Source organism: Psittacula echo (genome assembly GCF_963264785.1).
Source record: "Psittacula echo genome assembly, chromosome: 4".
Taxonomy (NCBI): domain Eukaryota; kingdom Metazoa; phylum Chordata; class Aves; order Psittaciformes; family Psittacidae; genus Psittacula; species Psittacula echo.
This window is the reverse complement of record NC_137738.1, coordinates 80,057,557-80,083,717: the sequence shown is the minus strand read 5'-3', so window position 1 is coordinate 80,083,717 and position 26,161 is coordinate 80,057,557. Positions and strand designations below refer to the sequence as shown.

The following is a 26,161-nucleotide window of genomic DNA, read 5'->3' as shown; positions in this document are numbered from 1 at the left end:
GGAATGCTGATGCACTCAAGACATATATCAGCTACTTCTTCCTTATCCAGACAGCTTATTGCTACCTGAAAACAGAAATTACAATGCTTTCAAGTATTTTGTGTTGAGAAATACATGTAACCCAGTGACTGATGGCAATTTTTTTGTTGCCTTCAGATACTTATGAGAGTTCACCTTTACATTTTCTCTAGTATTTTTTAAAGAATTCAAGTTATACCTGACAGTTCTATACTTAAACTCTGCTCTTTTCTGCCACTCTGTTATTTGACCAATTCACAAGCCAAGAACTCTGAAACTGCTCTGAATCATTTCTAAATACCAGAGCTGAAGTTGAGGTCAAACAAAGTATACTTTTATATCTAAGCATTTTGTAGATTCTTTTTTTTTTCTTTTATGGTAAAGCTTACAGCTGCAGGGACACTGGGACTGGAAAAGCCATACCAAGGAGCACATGGGCACTGCACCAACATTGCACCTTCCTCGCCTTTCTCATCTGGACCAACCATGGTAATGATGAACCAAGCCTCAGCTCCAAGATGCCTTTCCCATTAAGGTATAGGGTTAGGGTTCAGAGAACAACAAAACATACAGCTTCAGGGACACTGGGGCTGCAAAAGGCATTCCAAGGGGAGCATGGCACTGCACCAACAAAATCTTTGTTAAGGGTTCTTGGGCAGCAGCAGCTCAAAGGTACGAAGGGTTTCCTAAACATTTCCTGTCTGTAATCTTCATGATTCAGTTTATTTTTTGAGTCACAGCATGCTTACTTTCTAACACCTTCTCCTGGAGTAAAAACTTTCATGTGTATGCTTCTACTTCATAATAAGGCTTGCAAGAATTCAGTCTTATTTCATGGTACAGTAAACTTTAATAACAGTGAATGTCCCAAAAAGTAAGAATCTGATTTAATTTTTTTCTGTATGTGAGTTTACTCTTAATCAGAATTACTGCTCCTTTGATTCAGTAGATTAAATTGAACAAAAAGTGATTCTAGGTTGAATCCATCAATCCAAACATCTCAATGACCCGATTTTCTGCTTCAAAATAAGTCTACTTTAGTAATCATGCTAATCATCTGCTAATCCCACTGAAATAAGAAATATTTATGCATTCGCTTAAATGTAGCAGGGATAATATATCACTGAGGTATAAACTGTAAAGAAGCTGTGTGGTAGATGTAAGGTTTCTAAAAGACAAAAACATGAGAACATCATGTAAGAACCTAAGAAACACCCTGTGTAGTCAGTGCAATGGTGCATCTAGCCTAGAACTGTCTGAGAGCAAAAAAGAGATGCTATTTAGGGACAGTATATTAGCTTGGTGACTTCTAGCTGTCTGCTCCCTTTGAAACTGCCAAGAATTTGGGTGTATTAAAGAAATCAGAGGATCCTTTAATATCCATTTACACCCTTTTTGGTTGTGAATTTGTCTAATCCCTTACCAAACCTTCTAAATAAATTCTCTAGCTACATCACATATGGTGATGCAAACAAAGAAATGTAATGTCATATGCTAAAAGGTGTTTTTTGAGTTTTAGTCCAAAATCCCATGAAGTTCTTCAAGTACCTTCTTGTTTCTTGTGAACAGCCTTCCGTGAACAATAGTTCTGCTTTCAGCTTAACCCCTGCTATCATGATTCTCTTTCAAAGCTTCCTCTCTTTCCCTCATGCTTTTCTTCTACAAACTTAAAGGGTGCTTGCTTTTTCATAAGACAGTTGCTCTATTCCATTGATCACTTTTGTTGTCTTTCTGAACATATTCTACATATCCATCTTCTAGATTAATATTTCCTTAAATATCAGATTACCTGGGGAGAAGTTATAAACCTTAAAAAGTGACAACTCACCTCTTCCTTTGAGATTTACCAGTTCAAAGCAAGGTTTCCAGACGACCAACTACTGTTGTAATAAACTTTTTACTACAGCACTATAGCACTTGCTTTTAGTTTTTTCTCTTGTTAAAATTCAGTATAAGTATGAAGCAATTCCTAGTGGAAGGCTAAATTAACACACGGGAAAAAATTATATCCCAGAAATTTTTAAACATTCATGCAAATTCTGGCTTTGGAAAAGCATTGTATATGAACAACCACTTTTTCAGCTACAAAGTTGATTGATTGACAAAAGGTGACACAAATGAAGGTTACGGAAAATTTTTAGATGTGGTCAAATGCTTATGGTCTTACAAACTGTGTGTAGGCACAGGTAGTTCCATTATTTTGAATCTGAAGTATTACATTTGTAAACTATAAACAGAATTGGGCAAAGATTCCTCATTTGTAATAGACTCCCAAGACATGTTTATGTTGGACAATGTATTATGTTGGAAATAACTTCTTGAGATCATTTGGTCTAATCCTCACTGAAAGCAAGACCAGCTAGATGAGGTAGTTCAGGTAACTGTCCTGTCAAGATCTGATTATGTCTCCAAGGACTGGGATTCCACAATCTTTCCAGGCAGCCTGTTTCAGCAGTTAGCCACCTTCAGTGGTGGTTTTTGCCCCCAATATCTATTCAGAATGCTACTGCATTCCAATTTGGTACGTTGCCTCTTGCCCTACCACAATTTTCACCTCCATGAAGAGCCTTGCTGCCTTTTATATATCCTCCAAGGAAGTAGTTTATTAATAAAATAAAAAGTATTTTATTAATAAAATCTTCTATGACCCTTTTTTTCAGGATGAACAGGTAAATCACCTCAACTTCTCCTTGTGCACCAGATTGTTCAGGCCCTTGGCCATCTTCCTGGCCCTTTGCTGGACTTACTCAAATATGGCAATGCCCTTCTTTTAGTGGAGAATATAAAATTTAGGTGCAGTCCTTCAGATGCAGTTTCACAAGTCACGAGTAGAAAAATAATCACCTCCAGACTTGCTAGCCACACTCTTCCATCAGTCAATACTATGGTCATTGAAGTTGCAGATGTGTATGAAGACCTGTGATGGTGAGACTTCTTCAAGATGTTTTAAGAAGGCTCCATTTACTTTTTCTTGATCAGGTGGTCTATGGCAGATGCCCACCACACCACCTGTGTGGTTTTGCCTGCTAATCCTTACCCATAAGATCTTGACTGACCCATTGTTCACTCCAAAATAAATATACCTGACACTCTCCTTTGCATAGTGTCAAACCATCTCACCTTTTCAGTTTATCTTTCTTAAAGACCCACTATCCTTCCATTGCAGCACTCTGTGTTGGCTATCCCGCCATATCTTTCTAAATCCCATGAGATCACTGCTGTGCAATTGCACACACACTTGTAATTCCTAATGTTTCCATTACCTGCTGCATGCATTTCTGCATTTGTACTAAAGAGGGACTCTCTCAGTTATGCCACTTTCACAAGTGTGAGAACCTCCCCTAGTATTCTGTCCCCTAGACATTTTCTCATTGTTCTATGTGCCTTCACATCTCCTTCTTAAAGCTATTCTCCAGTGGTGTATCCAGTTTAAACACCACTTGGCAGTGTAGGAAGCCTGTTGCCCAAAATGCTCTTTTTCCACTTTCTCAACTGGGACACATGTCTCACTGTCCCTCAGAGGGAGAATTAAAAGCTAAAGATCTGTCTGCAATTCCAGCCACACAGCCAAGAACTCATCTGCATGACATGCCCAAACCTACCTAAGCCTTTGACTTTCCACATTTCTTCCAGTCCCTTCCTCAATTTTCCTAGTGCTCTGTAATCACTCTTCAGTTTGTTCCAGGTCTCCCTTTGGTAGTACTCCCATTTGGCTGGGCAACCAGAGGCAGGAGACTGAGGGCAAGATGAACATCAGCAGTATCTCCAAAGGATCCGAGACCCCAGCACGTCTTCCAAAAAATGAACACAAGGAGCAGGAGGTGCTCCATGTGTCACAGCAGAGATTCCACTGCAGCCTGTGGTGCAGACCATGGTGAGACAGCTGTCCACCTGCAGCCCATGGAGGTCCATGGTGGAGCAGATCTCCACCTGCAGCCCCATGTGGGAGGACCCCGCAGCAGAACAGGTGGGTGTGCCCTGGAGGAAACCCTGTGGGAAGCCCATGCTGCAGCAGGCTTCTGATAAGACCTGTGGCTGCATGGTAAGAGAAACCCATGCTGGAGCAGGTTTGCAGTGGGACTTGTGAGGGACCCGCAGAGGAGCAGTCTGTTCTTGTAGCACTGCACCCTGTGGAAAAGACCCATGCTGGAGGAGTTCACAAATAATTGCAGCCTATGGGAGGGACTCACTTTGGAGAAGTTCATACAGAACTGTCTCCTGTGGGAGGGACCCCACAGAGGAGCAGGGAAGAGTGTGAGGAGTCTTTTCCTCAGGAGGAAGGAGTGGCAGAGACAGCCTTTGATGAAATGATTACAACTCCCATCCCCTGTCTGTCTGAGGAGGTAGAAAATTTAGGAGTAAAGGTAAGCTCAGGAAAAAGGGAGGAATGACGAGAAGGTGTTAAGATTCAGTTTTGTCCTGGTTTCAGCTGTAACAGTTGGTTTTGGTTTTGTTTGGTTTTTTTTTTTTTTTTTTTTTTTTTGCCCAATAGCTGGTGCAGTGCTGTGATTTGGCTTTAGTCTGAGAACAATGCTGATAACATACCCATGTTGTAGTTTTTGCTAAGTAGTGCTCATCCTGGTCAAGGACTTTTCAGTCTCTTATGCTCTGCCAGTGAGGAGGGGCACAAGAAGCCAGTAGGAAGCAGAGACAGGACACCTGACCCAAACTAGCCAAAGGGGTATTCCATACCATAGCATGTCATGCCCAGTATATAAGCTGGAGGAAGCTGCCCAGAAGGGCAGATCGCTGCTCGGGTTGAGCTCGGTATCAGTTGGTGAGTGGTGAGCAGTTTTATTGTGCATAACTTCAGTTTATTGTTTGGTTGGTTTTTAGTTTCCCCTTTTAGTGTTATTTTCTCTCATCTTGTTATTTCCCGTAGTAGTATATTATACTTCAGTTATTAAACTGTTCTTATCTCAGTCCAGGTTTACATTCTTTTGATTCTCCTCTTCATCACAGGGGGCATGAGTGAGTGGCTGCGTGGTTCTGAGTTACATGCTGGGTTTAAATGACAGCAAGTTTTTATTTGTCATTATCCTACTCTGGTTTGTAATAAATTAAACAAATTGTTAATTTGTAACAAACTAAACTAGTTTCCCCAAGTCAAGTCTGTTTTGCCCATGCCAGTAATTGGTGAGTGATGTCTTCCTGTCCAGTTGAGGAGGGAAGTGATAGAGTGGATTTGGTTGGCCACCACAGCAACCCTTATGGCAACTACTGTATAAATAATACCCCCTTTTTTTTTCCCTTCAGAGTATCATAAGAGATTTAAAAGCTAACATTTTCTAGTAAGAAAGACTGAAACAATATCATTCTACATTAATGAAAGAAAAATAACTTTGGGAAAGATTTAGAAATTCAGAATACCTCAAAGACACTAGGGTGAATACCACTGAAAGTATTGGTTGATTTCCAAGACTCTTCATCCATCAGTTTACAAGGCAGGATTTCTGGTACACTGGTTGTATCTTGTAAACAAATTCTGCTGACACCAGCTGCATAGTAACTGTAGGTTTGCTTAAAGAATATTTGCTTGGTCGTTCTCTCTTGTCAAGCAAAATAAGTGACTACTTAGTGGTGTGCTTATGAAAAACTATATTTCTTTCTTGAATACCACAGAACATTTCTCACCTAAATACCTGACTTCTTACCTGGCAAACAGCTACAGTAAAATTCACCAATCAAATCATGGCAATGGCCTCCATTTTTGCAGGGCTTGGAGGAACATTCATCAATATCCATGGAACAGTTTTTGTCTGAAAGAAAAGAAAATTAAACATTAAAGCTATAAATCATGCTGGGTTTGGGAAAGCAGAAAAGCTGCTTCACAGTGCAAGGGACAAGTGCATAATTTAAGTTTTCTGGGTTGGAAACCCTATTTCTGCTTAACAGCTTTAAAACTAGATTTATTCATAGATCATAGCTGATAGTGAACAAATTAAATATTTTAAAGGAATTAGTATGAGCTACATTTGCAAATATGTTTTGTGTATTGTAGCATTACCTCTGAACACCATAATTAGTTTGACTATATGCCACATTCTAAAAAATATTTTAGAGACTTAATAACCTTGGTAACAATAATAAGAAAAATATTTCTTGAGGTTGCTTCCATGTTTTGATGAATGAAGTAATTTCTCAGATCCCAACAGAAAACCACAAATTTCCTCAACTGTTTGTTCATTTTTCTGCATTTAAAGAGATTTGAGTTGTAATTCAAATTAATTCAAATCTGAAACAACAGAAGTATAGAAGAATATATAGAAGACTATTTAGAAGACAATATACAAGGTGGGGTATGAAAACAATAACTCATTTGGCATACCAAAGAAAACGCACAGTTCCTCATCTCTTTACTGTGGACTGCATTAATACAGAGCAAGCCCTACCCTGGTATAACTTATACTGGGATCTTTCTGATCCAAAATTGATCTAAAATGAAAGAACAACTGTAGAGGTTAAGAGTTCCCATGAACACCAGAAGCTACTCCAGCAATACAGAAGGAAAACTGTAGCTGTGACAGATGTAAGCGAGCAGAATGGTCACTGGTATTCTACACAGAAAGTGATGGAAAGATCCTTGTGTCACAAATCGCATCTATCAGGTAATGCCTCCTAGCAATCACATTCTAAGGAGCTGAATTCAAGGATCACATGTGGTTTCTGGAGTAACCAGCACTCAGAGAATCATAGATTCATTCTAGCAATAAATGCATGGCTGGCAGAGGGCGTAACCTGGCGCTTTTTCTTAATCACATGATGTTCTTTGAGCTAACAGGTAAAAATAGAATCTACGTAAAAATCAAACACAATTGACAGAGGAAAAAATGATGAGAAGGCTTGGGGGGAGGAACCCTCCTCTTTACACTAAAATGATGATTTAGAAAAGGCTGTAAGGGGAACAAAGCAGAAGCTCATAGACAAGGAGAATGATGGAATCTAGACCAGACTTAGCAAGTATGTGGGAAATACTGCACACTCATAGTTATCTGCTACATTTAATCATTCACTACAGATCACAAGTCAGTAAAACCAGTAGAATGAAAGCTTAGGTTTTTATAGGGGTGTTTTGTTTGTTGTTTAGTTTTGGTTTTTTAGTATTTTAAATATATAAAAGAACTAGCAGAATTTTTAAGAGCACTGGACTTAAGAGTATTAACTACCGAAACATTGTTTTGGAAGCAAATAATCATTCAAAAATTCAAAGATTTCTGAATGTGTTATTTGCAATTTGTCATGTGATAGTGGAAAAGGCAACAACAAACAGATTTTTTGGGATTTGATTCCAAATGAAAAAGCACAGTAGTATCTGAAAATGAGGAGAGGAATGTGAAGAATGTTGGTGACAGCAATCAAGATCCATGGGAAGGGAGAGGGAAGGAGAGAAGGGTGAACAAGATAACAAAGGAATTCAGAAAAATTTCAAAGAATGCAGAAAATTTCTTATGTGAAACCTGATGGGAGGCTGAATTGAGTTAAAAGGCTAATTAAGGAAGTTCCTGCTTTCTTTAAATGCAACAGGACAAGTTATCATTTTGCGGGAGGAAGGCATGGGGTATTAGGAGACCGATCTGATGATTCCTGATTTTCAAAAGATGAAAATGCCCAACTAGCAAAAAAATGTCAGGTTACTAAGGATAACCTAAGAAGTATAGCGCAAGTAAGCAGGCATGAAATCAGACTGGCAAAGGCACTGAATCAGACGTAGCTATCATAGGACGGTCAGGATAACAAGAAAAGATGCTGTAAGAACTTCAGCATTAAAGATGAAGGAAAAGTATGGTTTGCCATTAAACGGAGAAGGATGGACACTGATCATGGTAATCATGCCAGATTTTTAATACTGCTTTTGCTTAACCTTTCAGTAAAAAGGTCAACTGCATCAGATCATTGCCCTAGTTGATACCTATGATTAAAAGACAAAACTTCAGTATTGAACAGAAAAGGCAGACTGGAGAATTGTCACGAGTTAGATGTTCATACAGGCTGGTCTGATGAACTTTACAATTGGTTACTGGTTGATGAAAGCTCAGCAGTTTTCTTTGCGAACTTGTGTAAGACAGGTAAAGTACCTGAAGACTCAATAAAGTCTTGTATATATCATAGTCTTTGATTTCACTTATGTTTCTGCTGCTGTTTCATGTGAAATACTAATAATTGGACTGGGTATGAACTACAAGATATGAGGTGAATAAAAAATGTTGGAAAGCCATATTCATACATTAGTTATCTGTGGTTTTACTACCAAAATATATACAGATTTTGAAGAGGTCTACTGCCCATCTAGTTCCACTCATTTTTTTCAATAACAGTCTGGATGGTTGACAACGGAGTAAGCTTATTGATGGCAACATGAAAAAGTACACTGGAGGACAGGATTAGAAGTCTTCATAAATTTTGACAAATTGGAGATACAGTTTGAAATGACTAATGCTATCCACTCAGAACAAGCTGAAGATCTCGAAATACAGCAAATCACCAGTTAAGCAGGAATAAACTTCAGAATTTTGTTTCAAATCAAATAGTGTGCTGGGATATATAAAAAGGAACATAGCCACTTAGAAGCATAAAATAATCCTTCCATTCTTATTGAGCTGGAGTAAAGCTTCATTTGGAGTGCTTTGCACTGTGCAGTGAGTTGCATTCAACAAAAATGTGGACAAAATGAAGACAGTCCATGTATAGATGACAGGAGTGACAAAGAACTTGACAGCCTGACTTCTTAGGATAAAATAAACAAAACAAATGGGGCTCTAAAGCCTAAATAAAGAATATCTGAATAGAAATTATGATAATTATAAAATAATAAAAGGCTTCTGCAAATGTCTTTAGTTCTCCATGTTCATAGCAGACAAGGTAAGAAATAATCCATTTAAACTACAGTGAAAGTTAGATCAGATGATAAGGAGCTACTTCTGATGCTCAGTATAAGAACACACTGGAAAGAATGCCTGAGGAAAATAAGGAATGGTGTCAGAATTCTTTAAGGAGACAAACATATGAGAGAAATAACGTATGTGTAGTACAGGTTTTCTGCTGGGATGAGAATGGAACAGATAATATTTCCTGTTTTGTTCTAGTGTTATATATTTTACAGAGCATACACACTGTAACACTGAAGAAGGTCCAAAGGCTTTTATGTTCATACAGTGAATTGATTGTCTGGAAATTTGCTTTGCCACATGGTAGAGTAAAGGTCTTAAGTTACTTGGGGTGTGATAACAGAGCTCCCACTTTGGAACATAGTGCTTCTGTCCAAATCTTTGTCTCCACTGTGTGTCTCTGTCAAAATGCATTTCTGTCTTAGTCAGATAAGACAAAGGTGAGTACAGTATGCAATAGGCAAGAGAAACAAAAGATGAAAGTATTAATACTAGTAAGCAAACACATTCTTCATGCACACCATAAATGTGCATGGTTTAAACTACAGAGGGGTAGATGGAAAATCCTACTCTTACAAAGACAGCAGTACAGCTTTCGGCACATTCAACCTATCTTCGCCCCTCAAGTCTTTCTCATGAGAAAATCATAATGAGACAAATGAACCATTTCATAGTTCCCTCTTTTTCTGTAGGTGGATGTGAAAAGACCTTACTCTATTAATTCAACACTGACTTTTAAAAAGACCCTTCATTTCCACTCTCACTTCCTTTCCCATACCTCCCTTACACAGAACAACAAGCATATGCACTAACACAAATCCTGTGGTAACTTTTTTCAGTTACACAGTACATTTTTCTGTGTATTGAGGGTCACTTCTGGTCACTTGCAGCTGCCAGATACAGGCAAAGAAAAAGACATGTAGGTTACAGCTGCTGAACTGTATGTGAGGAAACAGAAGTGATCTGAAAAGGACTGCTGAGGACCTCAGCATATGAGCCCTATTGCAGTGCTGTGAGGGAAAAAAAAAAAATCTCAAATGTATTTAAAAAACCAAGAATGGTTTTGTGTTGTATTGATGTGTAAAATACTGCTGCATAAAACATTAACTACAATGTTCCATATTAAAAATAAGTGGAAGAATGCAGGAAAAGACACACAATTTATTCAACAACTGAAGAAAGCGTGCTGTTGGCAAAAGCTTTAAGAGCTCCATCTGTTTCATTTACAACAAACAAAAACAAGAAGCAACTTGATTACAGTATAGAAGTGTCTTTACAAAGAGAAAATACTTGGGTAGCGAGAGGCTTTTTCATTTTTGTGTAGAAAAGGTAATGATACACAGTGGCTCGAAGTTAAAGACAAAAATTTAAATAAAATATTTAATACAAACTTCTAAGTATATTTGTGATTCCTACTAGAAAAAAATGCCAGTGAAATTCTGACTTGTCTTCACGCATTTGTATCAAATTTTAAGCCTTTTGGACTCATTGTGTGCTTTAATCAAAAGTAATTAGGTTCAATACAAGGTGGTTAATGGGCAACATTAACTACCTTCTGTATACAGTCCTAACATAGAGCATACAAGCAGAAACCTACAGGTTAGAAGACTTCCAGAAGAAACTTAATCATCCTGTAGCCTTCTATGAGCCTATTCTGGGAAAACATCAGGACAAGTCTGTGAGTCAATCTGTCTGTGATAGCTATAGCCCACCCTTAGGCAGTTGGGTTCTATAACATCATTGTCATTATGCGAAATGTGTTCATCCTGCCCTTGGAGGTTCCTAGAGAAACTGTCTGTCAGGTGCTGCTCTTCTGCTACCAGAGCAAATAATCCATGCAATTCTGTTTCTTTCTTACTGCCAAGGTGTCAAGGAAAAAAGTATTCTAACAATATTTGTATAAACAGCATTAAAAATACCACTTTGCAGTATATGCTTTTCCCCTCCTGCCTCAAGACTCCTCAGATCTGGGCAAACAACAGCCTCTGATCAACCTACTGTTCAAGTCAGTCAACCAGTGCAGTAATGTCCCTACTGTAGCTCTGCAGCCCAGTACATTTGTCATTGCCATTTCAAGCACCAGGCCACAGGTTTGGTGTCAAGCTAACACCAGAAGCCTCAGAACATGTCTAGTGGTGAGGTGGATCTTGTTTAATTTGTTTTAGTCTTCCTTAATTTGGTAAATTGCATCATGTTATGCTTATTTTTAATGAGATATAGACAGAAATAACAAGTAGTTGTGCTGCACAGAATGAACTGATTATGATCCTAGAATAAGGCTGCAGTGTGAAGGAGTCCAGGGGAGAGAGCAGAGGCCTTGAAGATGCATTTGTAACATGGTACTAGAGACTCCAATGGTATTAACAGCTCACCTGTTGCCAGTTACTGGTAGCAAAGCAAAAAATCTAACACATGAGCTGTTTCAGGTTTGATGTAAGCAACATGGACAAAGAACAAATGCCTAACATACGTAAAATGTCTCAAATACAGAAAAATCAGTAGCTACAGGGAGTTGCAGAACTGAGGGGGAAAAAAAAAAAAAAAGGTGTTTAAAAATGAAAGAAAGAAAAATCAAGACAAAGACCAAAGAGTGAAGAAGAAAAGTCAACAAGTTTTCTGAATACGGCACCAAATATGGCTCCCACTTAGCATGGTCACACTAAAACTGGTAGTGTCATACCTTTTACAGTATGACTCTGTCAAATAAGAAGGTGCCCAAGGTGAATTGCTTCACTTGTTCAAAAGACAGCTTGGCATATACTGGGAAATACATTTTAGTAGGAAAACCTCTGGTATAATGATAGCAGTTGCTGCAAAGGAGTTACTGAACAACAGACCTTCCAACATCAATGATTTGGGAGATTTTTTCCAAAGAGGAACTGTGTCCTATAAAAAAATAGAGAAAACCGTTCTTCTGTAAGATGGTACTTCTGTTTCTCAAATTGGCTAACAAAACGACTGGGAGGAATGGAAAAATATGCAGTGGGGAAAATGGCTGGTTGCAGATTTTCCTATGTCAAATATCTATTCACTGATTGCTCATGTCATAACAGAAAATTTAGTTCCAAGAGGTTAATTGAGGCAGTTATAATAAAAATCTTAACCTAGCTGGAAATTGTCTTGAAATCCATATGTTATTTTACATATTTTACAGGTGTGCTCATGTAAAAAGCAAAAATTTTGCTTACTGTGCTGGCTTATCACTGTTCATAGTACAATGACATCCATGACCTTAATTGTTTAGAATATAAATAGAAAACACATGCAAAGAAAAGGAAAAAAGAAAAAGTCCGGAGTTAAAGAAAAGTTTGGTTGATATCCCACAGTAACTCAGGAAGACTAAGACTTTTAATCATGTTATCGGGAGTCTTCTGTGTGTGCTTTAATCACTGTATGAGCTTTTTTCGACATGATTACTTTTTATCTTTTATTTGCTAAGGGCCCCCCAGCAACTGACAACATATTTTTACTGAAAACCAAACCTAACATATTACATTATGTTACAGTTTATTTAAAATTAATTAATACACAGTTACACCCAGAAAGATATTAAAGTATGTTCTACATACACTGTATTATGTATGACAATTGTCATCACTATTGAAAAAAAAATACATTATATCTAAAGCGGATAAACTGAAATACAAAAATAATCTCGTAATGCCTCCAGTAGAGCAATAATAAAGTAAATCCCATATAAACTAATTAAACTTCTGATTGAAGAATTAACTTATCTTTTGTCAGATGGTTCCAACTCTTACTACTCACCTTCTAATTCAAACAAGTCAAGCATAGTATTTGCAGATGGAAAACTATTGGAGAAATGTATCATTTGATTTCTCACAAAAAAAATAATGAGACACTGCTTGGTTTTTAGATGACTGGAAAAAAAACACTGCTACTGAACTATAATTGATTTGGTTTTCTTTCATGCAATTCAATAGTTTTTAATGTATTATTTTATCTTTTTTTTATGTAATGTAATTTGCAACATGATGAAACTTAAACAGACTTTTCTACACTCTACTGATCGTTATTTTTCCACTCTGTTCTATCCTGAATTTCTTCCAGGGGAAGCAGATACAATTACATTTGACATGATGATAAACATTCTCTAATAACCACAGAAATACATATTGAATACATTTGCATGTATGCATAAATAGTGTTTATTTTCCAGCACGTTAAGTTTGCACACCCAACTGTGGGGAGCCTGCTCCTGGCAACTTCCCTTCTGGAATGTTTCTGAAAATCAGCAGCCTATTGGCACTGCTCTAGAAGAGCAGGTGGAAAGGCAATCATACTTTCCCTCTCATCCAACATGGGCCTATTATGGATCACAACGCTGGTGGTGAGGAGCTGTGGTAACCATACTACCCTCTTCAGTCTTCAGCTTCCAGGTTTTGGATTGGTTTGAAACACTTTCAGCACTTTGACTACAGATCAGACATAGGCATGTTGTTCACATGATCTTGGTCATTGTCCAGAGGAGGGCCACGAGGATGATCAGGGGACTGGAGCACCTCTCATATGGAGACAGGCTGAGAAAGTTGGGGCTGTTCAGCCTGGAGAAGAGAAGGCTGCGTGGAGACCTCATAGCAGCCTTCCAGCATCTGAAGGGGGCCTACAAGGATGCTGTTCAAGGACTCTTCATCAGGGACTGTAGTGACAGGACAAGGGGTAACGGGTTCAAACTTAAACAGGGGAAGTTTAGATTGGATATAAGGAAGAAATTCTTTACTGAGAGGGTGGTGAGGCACTGGAATGGGTTGCCCAGGGAGGCTGTGAGTGCTCCATCCTTGGCGGTGTTCAAGGCCAGGTTGGATGAGGCCTTGGGTGATATGGTTTAGTGTGAGGTGTCCCTGCCCATGGCAGGGGGATTGGAACTTGATGATCTTAAGGTCCTTTCCAACCCTAACTATTCTATGATTCTATGATTCTATAATTCTGTGATCTGTGACTGACTCTAAAGATGGGTGAGCACAAATAGACTTCTCAGGTCAATTCTTTCTTTTGAATCGTTGAGGACAGGACTGGAGATGATTAGCATGGATGGAATAAAGGATGGAGTGACTCAATTATTTTAAACTGTGCAGTAGTCCTGATATTAACTAAAAATATCTGGGTTAGCCAAAAGCTGCCTAAAATAGAACAGCTTTTGCTGACTTGCTGAAAACAAAGCTTAGAAAACGGTTGAAAAATAATGAACAGGAAAAAAATTTTGAAAGAACAAAAAAGGTATCACCTGTTCCCTTGTGATTGAGTGAGGTGAGCTGTGAAACACAGCACATGCTTTTATAATTTTGGTTTTCAGACGTTCAGTGTTGCAGGGACCACTTGTTTAGCCACAATGGCTACTACAGGATTCCTAAAGCTCATGAGACATGTCAGAGGAAATTACATAGATTTGAACTTCAGAAAGCATATTAAAAGCTTTGCAAATTTGTTTAGCCTGCTGTGTAAAGCCTAACACTTATTTAAGTCAATATGTCACCTGATGGTAGATTATGATTGTTGGTTCATACTGCCTCACGATAACGATAAACATGAATGAGACACAGGCAAAACCTAAAACAAGGATCATGTTACGCATGGAGAATTCATATAGACCATGATATAGGAGAGGAAATCTATTTAGGAATCTCATGCATATAAATAACAACAAAATTCAGTGCTAAGTGCTAAAGTAAAAATCACTTCGGAAACATCTATTTTCTACACAGTGTTCACTGGTGTCAACTTCCCAAGTTAGGCATCACTTCATTCAGGCACATGCACACAGTTTTGAAATTCATTTAATTAATAATCTTTCATAAAACTTAAAACAGGCAAAGAGTTTACAATGGACAAAATATAATCCCATCACCTATTTGTAGTTAAAAACCTATGCCTTCTTATACCAGAACACTGAGTTACAAAATTCTTGGGTTCCAGGGACTGATATGACCAGAGAAAATCCACCCAAATTATGAAAAAAGGTCAGTAACCAGCACCTCATAAAATTGCCTCCTCCTTCTGTATCACTGGTGAATTCCATTCTAGCCCTCCTGATTCAAGGTGCCTTACTACTCAAGGTACTGAAGGTGTCCTACTGTTCCCTACTTCACCTACCTGAAGGTTCTTATAATGCTCAGAATTAACTAGTCTGGATGTTCAAAACAAGTCTTTCTAATTTTTGTGACTTGTCAGGCTAACAGACATGGGCTGCCTTTACCTATCTCAACTGCCAGATGTTTTTGAAACCCTTTACTTGACAAAATTAAACAAAAAATTGTGAAGTAAGAATGTGGCAGTGTTGCCATCTGTCCATTTGTCCAGTAGCTCTTTACTATGGGATAATTATAATGATCCTGTGTATGCTGACTCCCACAAGAGGGCATTTGAGAATAAGCTTTGATTTAATAGGAAGTCTTTTCCTTGTCTTCCTCAGGGCTGCTTCTCTCTGTGTGCCTATCTTTCTCACAGTAAAGGGCAGTCCATGCAGCAGGCTGCAAAGTTGCCAGCGTTAAGGTGCACACCTTTTTAATAGTAAGAACTGTATGTGAGAGTATGTGAGAGAAGAAGCTTGAAGAAGACTCCCTGCTCCTCTCAGCATTCTCGGGTATTTAGGATGCTGTTGTCCTGCTGATTTTCCACAGCAGGAGAGATCTGCTCTCCCCATCCAGGCCTGCTCCCTCCCTTCCATGGTATTGCCTCCTCCCGGCTCTGCTCCCAGGGAAGGAACAAGCTCTGCCGTCTGTGGAGCATACCCAGCCAACACTATTGAAACAGGCAGCTGTCTCCCCCCTGTCCAATGCTGCCCTTCCAGCAGAGCATTCATGCACAAGGCATGCAACGCCAAAGCTGGGTTATGCTGCCAGAACAGAGCTAGTGAACAGTAAGACAAGCAAACAATTAGGCTTAAGATAGTTTTTGTACCTGACCAGCTCAGATGATAAAGCTAAACTCTACTTGGAGATGCCTTTTAAAATGCTAGGAAAGAAAAAGCGCATCTGGGGGACAAAAAGAAAAAAAATTAAAATCAGCCCTATACATTTTATACATTTACTGGATTTTATAAAATCTCAGTTCCTTGAGCAAGTCTCATCAGAAAAATACAAAGTGTGATTGACAGGGTGCTAGCAGATATTAATGAACTTTTGGACTTTTGCCTCCGTGTAGTCAGAGCTAACTCTGGTAGCCCAGTAAATACAATGTTTACCCTCAGCAGCGGATACCCCGGTAGTGCCATGGACTGAGCTGGGTTTCATTGGCTCAACCCCTGCACTGGCCCAATGACTGCTGAGCCTCCTGCTCCAGCTTCAGCTCTGGGGGTGGCCCTGCTGCAGAGAGGGTGGCACCTTCTACCTGTCACTGCCTGGCAAAACACAGCCGTCTGTGTACCAGGGGCTGGCAGGGCTGGGGACCATGGTCAGGCTGCAGCTGGCAGTGCAGGACAGGATATGGGCAAGATAAGAAAATGTGTAAGAATAACCTCAGCTGGATACCTAACTAAGGAGGAAGAAACCACCACCAGGAACATCATTTTTCTCTTGGGAAAGGGCTCAAGATGTTAATGAATAAGGTCTAGACTCCTCCATGCTCTAAGAAGACTGAAACTGTCACCTGTAGAACCCAGAGGGACACTAGAACGTTGACCATAACTCCAAAAAAAAAAAAAATGGGTAGACATTAGTAAGTTTTCTGGTATAACAATTTTTACTGTGCTGTTAATGGTGCTTTTCTACATTCAGTATATAACATAGATTTCTACATTTCCTAAATATTAACTGCATAAACAAAAAATTAATATGTATCCACTATATTTCCTTTTCCCCTTTAAAAGGTTTTCAGTGTACCACTGTTATTATGGCAGCATCTTCTTGGGCTATTAACATCAATCCTAAAACTCAGAAAGACATGAAACATTCTTGCACCACTGTCTGCTTTTCTTAGAAGGTAAAAGCTCAAATATACGGTATTTTGCATCAAAGACTCTTTCTAGGGAGGTTGAAGCAGTTGTTGGAAAGAGCAAACCTAATGACATCCACAATGGCTGACTGTGCATTTACAAATAGCATGAGCACAGATCAAAATACTCCGTGTAATCAGGAGGATCCTTATCCCCACTTCCAATTCCAGTCAGTGAACTGACTGATTTTTTTCTTGTGGAAGCTGTCTTGTCTCACAAAAAAAAGCCAATTTAAGTGAGATCAATAGCACATTCATGATGAAAAGTCTCCCACACAGGAAATGGGGGAGAAAATAGAACGTTTTCATAATGGCCTATTATGCAGTCATGTGAACTTCTATGACTTCAACATAGGCCTTGAGGTATTCATTAAAATCTGCCCATAACTCACCTGTAACTGTTTTACTGTTGACAGATTTTGACTTCTTTTTGTCTGGGAATGAACAGATATGTTATTGGCAAACTGTTTGCATCACTATAAATCTAGGATGAAGTGTTCTTCCTAAGGAGAGCATACACCGTTCAAGGCTGCCTTGGTGTCATCCACACATTAGTTTTAGTTCTTCTGGTTCTGTCATGTGAATTCCATCATACTCCAAAGTAGTGTAGCTGTATTTTCAAAGGAACAGCTTTTCCTGCATTCCCTAGTTCAAACTGACTGCAATCTACTACAGAAAAGTTGTATGTTTTCCATTTTGATTCTTGCAGCATAGCAGTATGTTTTAAAGCTCCTTCTTTTCAAACTATTGCATTAAAAATGCTTCTATTACATAAACAAATACTTTGTAATCACCTCTATTATTTTCATGATTGACACAAAGTAGGAATATACTCTGCAAACACATGACAGCAAATCCAGTTATGAAACAAAAAAGGAGAGTTGATCTTGTAAGAAATACAGCACAGCTCGGTTTTAAAATGCTGAATAATATAAGAATAATGAGAATAGTTGCCATGAATCAAGCAAAATCACAGATGCTTGTGGAAGCTGCAACTGTTATTGCTTCCACAGATTCTAAATCTCTGTGTATCATCTTACATTACTTATGTACCATCTGCCTTTTTTTAACCATTGACAATATATGTAAGAAGTGCTCCTAAACTGGATGTTAAACCGCATGACATCCTTGTCTCTAAATTGGAGAGACATCAATTTGATGGGTGGACCACTCAGTGGATAAAGAACTGGCTGGATGGCCGCACACAAAGAGTTGTGGTCAATGGCTCGCTGTCCAGCTGAAGACCAGTAACAAGTGGTGTCCCTCAGGGATCGGTGTTGGGAACGGTCTTGTTCAACATCTTTGCTGGTGACATGGACAGTGGGATTGAGTGCACCCTCAGCAAGTTTGCCGATGACACCAAGTTGTGTGATTCGGTTGATACGCTGGAGGGAAGGATGCCATCCAGAGGGACCTTGACATTCTTGTAAGGTGGGCTTATGCCAACCTTATGAAGTTTAACCGTGCCAAGTGCAAGGTCCTACACCTGGGTCAGAGCAATCCCAGGCACAGCTACAGGTTGGGCAGAGAAGAGATTCAGAGCAGCCCTGCAGAGGACTTGGGGGTGCTAGTGGATGAGAAAATGAACATGAGCCAGCAGTGTGCACTTGGAGGCCAGAAAGCCAACTGTATCCTGGGCTGCATCAAAAGGAGTGTGACCATCAGGTCGAAGGAGGTGATCCTGCCTCTCTATACTCTGCTCTCGTGAGACCTCACTTGGAGTATTGTGTGCAGTTCTGGTGTCCTCAACATAAAAAGGACATGGAACTGTTAGAACAAGTCCAAAGAAGAGCCATGAGGATGATCAGGGGAGTGAAGCACCTCCCATGTGAAAACAGGCTGAGAAAGTTGGGGCTGTTCAGCCTGGAGAAGAGAAGGCTGCATGGAGACCTCATAGCAGCCTTCCAGTATCTGAAGGGGGCCTACAAGGATGCTGGGGATGGATTATTCATCAGGGACTGTAGTGACAGGACAAAGGGTAACTGGTTCAAACTTAAACAGGGGAAGTTTAGATTGGATATAAGGGAGAAGTTCTTTACTGTAAGGCTAGTGAGGCACTGGAATGGGTTTCCTGGGGAAGTTGCGAATGCTCCATCCTTGGCGGTGTTCAAGGCCGGATTGGACAGAGCCTTGGGTGACATGGTTTAGTGTGAGGTGTCCCTGCCCATGGCAGGGGGGTTGGAACTATATGATCTTAAGGTCCTTTCAAACCCTAATTATTCTATGATTCTCTGATTCCATGATTCTCTGATTCCATGATTCTATGATTCTATGACGCTGGCGTTACTATCAACTGAAATGCTCTATTTACTTCTAACTTAATTTTTCCTCCTTGTCCTTAACTATTCTACTTGCTTCTTCAACCTTTTATTTCTCCATAATAGATCTCTTTCATTTTTGTCTTTCCTCTCCACTGGTCAACAGATTTTGAGCTCTCAGTACATATTTGTTTGGCTTTTTATTACAACACCCACTAACTGTGTATGATTACTGAGACTGCCACTGCTTGTCTTCCTGTTACAGCTGATGACTAATGCTGCTCCATTTGCCTCTATGAAATCAGCAGCTGAAAGTCAGTTGCTCCAGCCTCTGAAATCACAGCATGTTAGTTGTTAATATGGCATACTTTTGGAGACAGTTTTATTGATTTCCCAATGATCCTGTTAGATGCTTCTGGCAGAAAGTAAGGCCATGAAGACTACTTCTAGTGCAAGAGTTACTTTCTTAAACCTGGTAGACACACAAATTAAAGTTCAATTTATAAGCTATTTATCATAAGGATCTCATGGCTTCTTTCCTGAAGAGAACAAAGTATCCCCTTGCTAAAACTGTATTCTCATTTCTGTCTCAATTGAGTATGGCTCTGATGTGATCATCTGAAGACAAACAGCACCTGCTATAGCTGTCATTGCTCACCTATATAGACTAGGTGTTTCTGAACACTTTTTTTCCTAGGCAAAGTATAATTTTACTTTCCATCAATTAATCAAATAGCATGCACATTGCTTTCAATTTTTATCATATTAGTAGGGAGATTAAAGCAGATTAGTAATAGCACAGAGCATTTTTAATGCTAAAACGCTGAACAAAATGCAATTAAAAAGTTTCTTTTAATTTCAGAAAAAAAAGAATAAAAAGTTTAACTATTTAATGTCTTTCCAGAGTTGAAAGAAATCTTACCAGTGAATCCTGGAGGACAAACACAGCTGTAGTCTGCAACCAGGTCTAAACAAGTTGAATTGCTTTTACAAAAACCATAAGTGCACTCATCAAAGTTGATTTCACAGTTCAAACCTTCAAACCCTTGTTTGGAAAAAAATAGAGAGCTATTTATTATTCAGCTATATCTGTGCCTTCTTTTCTAAAGCATGTTTTTGGGTCCCTTTTTCTAAAGAAACTAAAAAAACCCCAATTGTTTTCAATTTACTCTTGTAATAATATTGTCTTGAAGTCTTACTGAAAGGTCTTCCTGGAAGATTCTTCTGCTCTGTCATTAACAGGAAAATACATTTACCATCAAATATACTTTAAAAAGAGATAGTAACTGGAAGAACAAGCTTAGTATTCAGTATTTTTATTAATTTAGTTGAATTATTTGTTTAGCAGAATCTATGTATCTTCTGCCATTTTGAAACCATTGCAGATGAAGATAAGTGATGCTGGAATTTAGAGAGCTGATTATAGTTTTAAAAATCAGCTCTCAAATAATTACTTTGCTACTTTTTCTCTATTTGTTTCTTGTGTCATAGTGACTTTTACCAAACCCAGAAGCCCAACAGTATTTTTTTGTACTTGAAATTGCTGGAGAATCTGCTCTCCAATAGCTGACATTTTATGCTCTTCTAAATGCATTTTAATTCATGGTCATGGTAGAAAATTACTATCATTAGTGTTGTCACAGGCCATGGCTGCAGGAAGACCATGACTAATGCTAAGCTATCAGCACCCTCATTGCAAGGCATATTCCCATAATTTCACAAACTGACCATGGAACCAATTTCCACTGATCCCTAAGTCATAAAACTTCAGAATTACCCTCAGTTCATTAGTAATGTATACAGTAACAGCTCTCATTTGCATTTAGAGTTTAATCAGACCCATGTCTCACAGGTAACAAGTACACCACAAAATTATCAATGTGGATGCCAAGATTTATTTTTCCATAAGCTGGTCAGGCAGACCAGCAGAATGATCTTTTCCCAGCTTAATTTTCAACTGTCTTCAATATGTGTTTTGGCTTCCAATTTAAGCTAACTAATGACAGAGTCTGTACTTATGAGAATAATTTGTAACAATTTCATCTTTTGTGATGAGTTTCTGAACTCATCACCACTAGAATACTTGAATATATAAAACCCTGAAATATTATAAGCTTTCAAATCAACTCAGCACCAGTCTACCCTTACAAAATAGTAAAAAACCCTCAAACAAGTATAAGAAAGTTTAAAACAAAGTACGAGGTTATAAATCACAAACTTGACTTTATTTTTAATTAAAAATCCAATTTAAAAAAATAAAACAAACACATACAAATATTCAGAAGAAATACATTTGTGAAAGTATTTCAGGAAGACCTGTAATTTTAAATGTTTTAAAGCATTTCAGTTTTCCCTTTAACTACTTCTTTCTTGAAAACACTCATTTGTTCATACACGTCTGATAACACTGAGCAGTTTATGCATTTTTAAACAAACAGACCCAGTGCTGAAAACCGTTTTTTTGGGTTGCTTTTTTTTTTTTGTCTGTGAAAGTTTTAATAGATTTCTGCACTGAAGATATATTACAGTCATTATTATGGCCATTGTAATTTTGTAATTTACTTGCTATGCTCAGTCATAAAGCAGTAATTTAGTACATCAGGATAAAATAGATTCTTTGTAAGTTCATTGATTACATTTTCTGTGGATTTCATGTACTTCTCACTTGTGTTTTCTCCACTCTTTCAGACTTTTCTAAAATCATGAGGTTCTGTCCAACAAACAGTGGCAGTTACAAGTGTACCTCTCTCCATTCTTAATGAGAATGCTTGTTTTATTGGGTGCCTTGGTGGACAAAAATGCAAATGAGACTTCACAAAAGAATGAAAAATTTCCACACAAAGGAAATTTTAACAATGGCTTTGAAGACTGTCAAGCACATATTTTGCAGACTTCAGGCAATTTTTAGAATTGTCAAAGATAATGAAAGTAAATTATTTTGAACAACTTACCTTCAGGGCAAAAACAATCATAGCTGTTGACATCATTCTGACAGACAGCGCCATTCAAGCAGGGAGCTGAATCACACTCATTCACTTCTATTTCACAGTACTGGCCTGAAAAACCTGGAAAGGAAGCAAGATTATCTTTGATTGCCTTCATCTTTATGTGTGCTATTAACATGGAACTTTTATTCCAAATGCTGTTCTGTAATTAAAACCAAGAGGTGTTGCAATCTATATTCATAAAATTTATTTATAAAATGCACAACTTCTGCAGTTTATTTACAAAGAATTAGATTTCACTCATTTCTGATTCAATATCGCAAAGACATGCATTTGTTACTGGAATAGAGCAGTAAATTAAGCAGGAAGTACTTCCAGAGGACATTCATAGTGATAGCAAATATACAGATTTTCAAGTGTTTTGCTTGTATTACAGTCACTTTAATAATCGTATAACACCTTTTTTGAATTTTGCAATGTCAGGATAAGACAGAGTAGATCGATTATCTCTCATCCATCGTCCAGGGATTTCTACTGTGGACAGGAGCAGTATAAAATACAGAGAACAAACACACTGAGGAATAACAAACACATGCCATACAAGTCAGGTCTTCAGCACATGTAAAGTGTACAGCTTAATTACAGTAGATGAGGATATGCTGCTAAACAAGGGAAGTAGACATCTCTAAAACAAAACCCCAAAAGACTAATGAAACTTACAGAAGGAAAGGATAACTCAGTTGTCTTGTTTCTTTCAGGTACTCTGACTTGCTGTGTGGTCAGTTCAGGTGCCCAGGCACTGGAAGTGGGGTCTGTAGGTCTCCTCCATGAGGAGGGGCTGGGGCTGCCCTGTGCTGACACAGTCAGTTCCAGATGGATCCAGCCCACCCATTGCAGGGCACGTCTGAGCCCCCGGCTGAGGTGGGGGTGCCTCTGGAGGCAGCTCCAGAGTGCAGCTCCACAGGTGGAGCGAGGAGTACGGAGGGTGAAAGAGTGAGAAACAATCCTGTGAGCACCAAGGTCAGAGAAGGATGGGAGGAGGTGCTCCAGGTGTCTGTGGAGGACCCCATATTGGAGCAGGTGCATGTGCCCTGAAGGAACTGTGGCCACGGAGACCCCATGCAGGAGGAGTGGAGAAGTGTGAGAATAAAGGAGCAGCAGAGAGCTGTTATGTACTGACCACAACCTCCACTTCCTGTCCCTTTGTGCTGATTGTGGCAGGAAGGAGGTAGAGGAATAAAGAATGAAGGAGTCCATTGAGCCTTGGGGGGAAAAAAAAACAGGGCTGGGGATGGTGCTGTTTTGATTTGTCTTTGTTTCTCACTATGCAAACCTACATTAATTGGCACTAAATTAAACCAATTTTCCCCAATCTAGGTCTGTTTTACCCATGACAGTATCTGGTAAGTGATCTCCCTCTCTTTGTCTTGACGTGTAAGCTTTTTCATTTTTTATTCTCCCCCCATGCTGGTAAAGAAGGCAGACTAAGAGTGAGAGGGGGCTCTGGCAGCCACCCAAGGTCAGCCACTGCACACCTATAACTTTGTTCTATGTCCTATGGTCCAAATATCCCCACTACTCTTTACGCTATCATTAGCACATTCAGTTTGGTTGAAAATAAAAATAAATCATAGAATCATAGAATCACAAAATAGTTAGGGTTGGAAAGGACCTTAAGATCATGTAGTTCCAAACACCCCTTCCATGGGCAGGGACACCTCACATTAAAACCATGTCACCCAAGGCTTCATCCAACGCTGCCAGGGAGGGAGCATTTATCACTTCCCTGGGCAACCTGTTCCAGTGCCTCACCATCCTCTCAGTAAAGAATTTCTTCCTTATATCCAACCTAAACTTTCCCTGTTTAAGTTTCAACCCGTTACCCCTTGTCCTGTCACTACAGTCCCTGATGAATAGTCCATCCCCAGCATCCCTATAGCTCCCTTCAGATACTGTGTTCTGGGTTCAGCAGCAGCAGTCAGTTTTTCTCCTTCTTAGTAGCTGGTGCAGTGCTGTGGTTTTGACTTTCAGCCTGGGAATAATACTGATAAAACCGATGTTTTCAGTTGCTGGTCAGAATGTTTACCCTGACCAAGGACTTTGTGAGTCTCATGCTCTGCCAGGGAGGAGGAGAAGCCGGGAGGAAGTAGAGACAGGACACCTGACCCAAACTAGCCAAAGAGGTATTCCATACCTCAGCACGTCATGCTCGGGATGTAACTGGGAGTCACCCGGAAGGGCACGTCCTCTTTTCTGTTGGGCTTTTTTTCTGGCGGGCGGTATCGTATTCTCTTCCCTTGTTATTTCTCTTATCATTATTATTATTGGTGGCAGCAGTAGTGATTTGTGTTATACCTTAGTTACTGGACTGTTTTCATCGCAGCCCGTCGGAGTTACATTCTTTCGATTCTCCTCCACATCCCTCGTTGGGGGGGGGGCGGGAGTAGAAACTGCATGGTTCTAATTTACGGCCTGGGCTTAAACCACGACATACTGGAACGCTGTGATGAGGTCTCCACACAGCCTTCTCTTCTCCAGGCTGAACAGCACCAACTTTCTCAGCCTGTCTTCATACAGGAGGTGCTCCAGTCCCCTGATCATCCCCATGGCCCTCCTCTGGACTTGTTCCAACAGTTCCATGTCCTTTTTATGTTGAGGACACCAGAACTGCATGCAATACTCCAACTGAGGTCTCAAAATCGTATCTTTATTGTTACTAAATAAATAAAATCCATATCTAAAATGAAAGCGCATCTGTTGAATGTTTTCCTTTTGTTCAGTTTCTTTTCACATACCTTTGTGTAATTACTCAAATGGAGAAAAAGCATTTTTTTTTTTTATGAGGTTCCCAGGACTTTTAATTCTGAACGATGTATAGTGAAAGCACACCACAGTGTTAAACAGATGTTTACTGATGTAAAGCAAAAAATTCCTGATTTTTCTTTCCTTAAAAAAATATTTTAAAACTACTAAATAGAAATAAATCTATTAAAAAAGCATGTTAGGAAAGATATTATTTTACATCTTTTCTTCCTATTTTCATGTCATCTTTAAAGTCTCTCAACCTTATCTCATTGAGAAAACACATTCAAAAGTCTTCAAAATCATCATGAAATGTCTATCCATGATGAATTCATGAATACCAGAAAAAATAATTTGCATAGAATTGATATGCGTGTAAGCAAAATAACAACAAATGCAGATAAATAATGGATTGTCCCAGCACAATCAATGTGTGAGTTGTTTTCCCTCTTTCTTGCAGATTTTTTTTATTTTTTTTTTTTTTATGAATTCTAATATATGGCTGGGTTTCTGACATAAGATACAGAACACAAATTGCACAGAATACAGCAGAAGTCAGATATTAGACATGCTTTCAAAAAAAATCTCCTTTTCAGTCTCATCTTAAACTGAACTTTTTTACAAGGCACCACACAATCATATATTTGGATTATTCTGGGTTATTTGGTATCATACATTTCTCATTATTATACCAAAATAGCAAGGAAAATTTAAATAGTCTGTGATAGTTAAAATATTGATGGTAGAAGGTACAAATCATGCAGCTTTATACGAGTTAAACTGTAATGCTTGTGTTCATTTCACAGATGTTGTAATTTACCATGAATACTAGCCGTGCTGTTGTATTTGGAAATATAATTAGTCCTTGCTTTTTCAGAGGATACATTACTAAACAATAATGATAAAATATCATCTAGGGAATGGATTTTTTTTTTTGTTAAGAACATGTTATTTTTCTCAAAGGCTTTCTTCCGGAAGTGAAACATTGTTTCTATTTGCAGATGCAATAGAAGACTGTTCAGCTAGAAGCACTGTTAAATTAAAGCCAGGGAACTATATGCCGTCCCTCCCTGGTTACATTTTGTCATTCTGTTGCATTGTGGAACTGGCCTCAATTACCTAGGATGTCCCCGCTTGCCCTGATTTTCAATGAGCTTTATCTTCCCACCTTTTAGAGTTAATTTTTAGAAACGTGGAAGTATTTACGATTGCATAGTTGGTAATTTTGAAGCGTTGGGTTTTGCATATTCTATATTGCCTTACTTTTTTTTTTTTTTCTATATATCATTTATCCTAACAACTT

At 38.8% G+C, this 26,161-nt stretch overlaps 1 protein-coding gene across 1 annotated transcript in view; it reads right to left on the bottom strand.

Moving 5' to 3' along the window:
* The window catches only part of EYS (eyes shut homolog), a gene marked incomplete at its 5' end in the record, with an annotated part of 835,842 nt that overhangs the window by 596,720 nt on the left and 212,961 nt on the right, over positions 1 to 26,161 (bottom strand). The window contains 2 exons of the mRNA XM_080615919.1: positions 5,673 to 5,777; positions 20,034 to 20,156. Coding sequence (XP_080472045.1) covers positions 5,673 to 5,777; positions 20,034 to 20,156 — 228 coding nt within the window. The remainder of the gene's footprint in view (positions 1 to 5,672; positions 5,778 to 20,033; positions 20,157 to 26,161) is intronic.